Source organism: Gavialis gangeticus, unplaced genomic scaffold, assembly GCF_001723915.1.
Source record: "Gavialis gangeticus isolate Ggan-Ray unplaced genomic scaffold, GavGan_comp1, whole genome shotgun sequence".
NCBI lineage: Eukaryota > Metazoa > Chordata > Crocodylia > Gavialidae > Gavialis > Gavialis gangeticus.
The window spans coordinates 6,284,792-6,288,533 of NW_017729009.1; the positions used below are offsets into that span (position 1 = coordinate 6,284,792).

General features: G+C 36.9%; 1 protein-coding gene across 15 annotated transcripts in view; it reads right to left on the reverse strand.

The window, feature by feature from the left end:
- Positions 1 to 3,742, reverse strand: part of ZMYND8 (zinc finger MYND-type containing 8) — a 114,494-nt gene that overhangs the window by 86,676 nt on the left and 24,076 nt on the right. For 2 of the 15 annotated variants that reach the window (XM_019509870.1, XM_019509871.1), the window contains exons 2-3: positions 1,161 to 1,292; positions 474 to 507 (exon numbers count right to left, since the gene is read on the reverse strand). The exons of 12 other annotated variants lie outside the window; for them this stretch is intronic. In XM_019509870.1, the coding sequence (XP_019365415.1) occupies positions 474 to 489 (16 nt within the window). In that variant the 5' untranslated portion in view covers positions 490 to 507; positions 1,161 to 1,292. The remainder of the gene's footprint in view (positions 1 to 473; positions 508 to 1,160; positions 1,293 to 3,742) is intronic. One more of the 15 variants, XM_019509876.1, reaches the window with a different exon arrangement.

Genomic DNA, 3,742 nt, shown 5'->3' on the forward strand with positions numbered 1-3,742 from the left:
ATTGTTCCGCAACCTTTCTGCAGATCACCTGAATGGAGCTCACGGACCACAGTTTGAGAACCTCTGATCTAATCAATAACTAAGGTATAACTGCTTACCTACAATGAGGGTCTGTCTTAGACATTTAACAAGCCCACCTCCAAACCTTCTTCCAAACATGGACCCAACAGAGTTTCAGCAGGTTAACTTAAAATATTATTTTGAATGGATTTACTCAGCCAGTGCAAAAGGCTGGATGGACATTCTTACTCTGATTTAAGGAAGTGTTTTTTTTTCTTTTTAATTTAGTGTTAGGAATGTATTTAAGTTAAACTGTAATAAACACTTAGACTAAAATAAAAGTGTTCACACACAGGGATTTCCCACTGGTTTAGTTAAACCAAAGTAAGTAAATGGAGATGTTTGTGTGTAGACAAGGCCTCAAATAATATCAGGATGATGGGCAGCAAATAGAGTAGGAAAAGCCAACTTACTTTTATTACTTTTCATGATTTTTCTAATTCTAACCTGGAAGAAAAGATAAAAGGTGCCAAAGTCTGGAAATGTTTGGGAACAAACTTATTTTATTAAACAAACTGTCTTTTTCAAAAGTGGGAACAGAAAGGACACAATTTGTACGCATTAAAATAGAACACTGGGAATTTAATTGCATTTTGGTCACAATTATAATTAACTGCCCTAAACTTGTTATCTCTGAATATCAAAACCTTATCCTTTAAATTTTAGGCATTCTGTTTTTTTCCTCCCTTTTAAAATCACCATTATTAACATGAAACATAAGAACAGAAGTGAAACTGTCCCCTTTTTTGGAACAAAAATACCTTCCACTTTGCAGATTTTGAGAAAGGCATAAAAGTTAGGATTCTAATAATAGTTTAAATACTTGTATGTATCAACAGTGATGCTGAAGTAAGACAGGAGTTATGCTGGCTACTGTAAAAGGAATTTATGAGCAGAAATTTGTATTTGCCTAGTGACAAATTATATGTTTACGATTCCAAGTAAAATTTTACAGAAAGTATCAACTAAAAGTATGGAATTTCTCTCCGCCCATCCATAAAAAAGATTTTTTTTGCAAGTACCCATTTAAAATAGAAAAATCACAAGAAGAGAGAATATAACACTGTTTTCATTGACAGTGTCATTAGAGTTGGACTCACCAGAGCAGACTTGAACACGTAACAGATGGATTGCAGAACTCTAGGATGTCCCGATTATATTCACAGGTATATTCTGCTCATTGGACACTGGTAACAGCCTTGCGCTGTCTATTTCCCTTTCAACCTTTATCCCTGTTGTAATGTACCATGCTTAGTTATTCCCAAAAGTGAAGTGAACACAATTATATGCAAACCTCAACCAAAGCTTGCATCCACACAACGAAAACTTGAAACCTAAATCAAATATTTGCAGTAAACTGACTGTAGGAAACCAGGCCTGTAGAACCCTGCTTTATGGTGGTGAAGACACATCTACATTTTGGGTTTCTGGCAGCGTAAAGCTGTACTGGTGTGTATTTTTGTACTGTAGAACTTAGGAAGCTTTCAAATATGCAGTATCTCTAGACTCTTTCAATAGATAATGGGTTAACTGCATGCCCAGCCACTGCTGCTATTAAGAAACTATAGTATGGTTTTATAGGGACTTAATGCCCCAAGGCACTTTTGAAGTTCCCCTGCTGATTATTTCAAGTGACAAGGCCTTTCCACTAAGGAAAAAAGCCTCAGGCTCTAGCTTTTTTCACTCTTGCTGCAGTATTTCTAAGTTACTTTTTAAGATTGGGAAGAAATTGTCATTTCTTTGTGATTAAGTACTTGGTATCACTGCATGAACAGTAAAAACACAATGTATTGCAAAGTGATGGTTACAAAATATATCACATATCCTGGAAATTCTATTTCATAATTTACTTCCATGTTCAAAACAGACAGAGAAGTTTACTGCTCTCTGTCAAATAGGACAGCAACCCCCAAGATAAAGCTTTCAACACAAATTCTGAACAAGAAATATAACACTAGAATTCTTGAAATAACAAGTGTTGTTTTACATGAAGTAAATAGTGTACTCTTCCCAAGAAAAGTGCACATACAGTCATTAGGAAGATAATTTAGTTATTTAACTTGTGTCTCAGAGGAAGGATGGGTCAGTGGCTATGATGAGAGGCATGGATGCAAATCTACACTCCACCAGATTCCCTGTGTGATAGGATGTCCCTTCACTGCACAGTTAATTTTGGTTCTCATCGGAGTTTTTGCTCAAGGCTCTCTATAAAGAAAAACCTCTGACCTATTTTGAAGGTTATTCAAGACAGTTTAAACAGGTGGTATCCAGGTTAGAGACTGGGCTCTGGTTTAAACTGAGCTGGAATGCACTCCGTAGTTAGGACTCAAGCAAATAATCACTTGAGTGCCAATACTTTTCCCAATATCCTTCCCACAATTCCTCAAATGATTAATACATTTTTCACAATGTATTCAACTAACTGGGAGAGAATCCTACAGCTTCTCAGCACAAAGCACCATGCAATACATTCCCAGAGATACCCCTAGTGCACAAACAACAAGGACACAGTAACTTAGGTAAAGCTTTGCTGTGGGGATGCTCATGTGAGGATAACTGCTATAGTGGACTGCTATAACGGAAAACTACCCCTTTTGCTATTACCACCTCTCTCCATTTTACACTGGATCATAGGAAAGTAGGGATGAAAAGGACCTCATAATTCAAAACTCCGTGTTAGAGAAAATATATTGTTCAGGCCTACAAAATTAAATCATTATTTCATCCAGTACAGGTATCCACTGAGGTTATAAACTAAGATATCAGTACGGATATCAACTAAGGTTTGCCTGGTTTGGGGATAATTTTTCCACAGTGTACATTTAGCAACAGACTAGCAATTACAGTCTTGTAACTGAAACTCCCATAGTTAATATCAATAGCTTTAATCTAATACATTAAATAAGTAACAATGCAAGATATTTTTGCTTAATTTGACAATCATGACACAATGTCTATATTAACTAACATTTTGGACCAATTAGTATGTAGCTGTATCTCTGTGTCCAATACAGCATTAGATTTATGCTCAGAGTTTGCCTTACCTTCTGTTGCTTAAGTCAAAAAAAGTTTTATATAGCATTTTAAAAGTGGTAAAACCCATAATATTTTCATCTATTGTAGAAGTGAGCTCAGCTCTTGTAAAATTTCTGTCTTTCACATGCATGACTCGCTCCCTGGTAAACTCTGGTTCCTAGTTCTGTCACTTTCAAACTCTGGTATTCATTACATCTCCTGTCAAAACTTCTGGCAGCAGACAGCAGGTACCAATACCAAGCTGCAACCGTGCATGCTCACTGATGCATTTCTGGTGATTCCTCATACCAGCACTGCATGCAAAGTACAAATCACACAAATAAGAAGCCTGCCAAACAGACCACAGCAACCATCCGCTGGAAGACACTGGAGCCGTCTGCCAGTAGAAAATAGAAGCCGTATACTGCTTGGTAGAGGGACTTTAACTCTAATTAGCAAAAATGGGGGGTTTGCCACCGCAGAGGAACCTTTAGCATGAAAGAATTGAAAGCTCTGTCAGCAAAACTTTGTAACATAAATCGGGCCTTTGCCTAGTCTCAACTCCCTTTACTCTCAACCTACTCACGTTTTGTTACTTCCCGTCTTTTCTTCCTAGTTATTGCCTCAATCTAGTTAAGATGCATTATACTTCAGAAACAAAACTTGG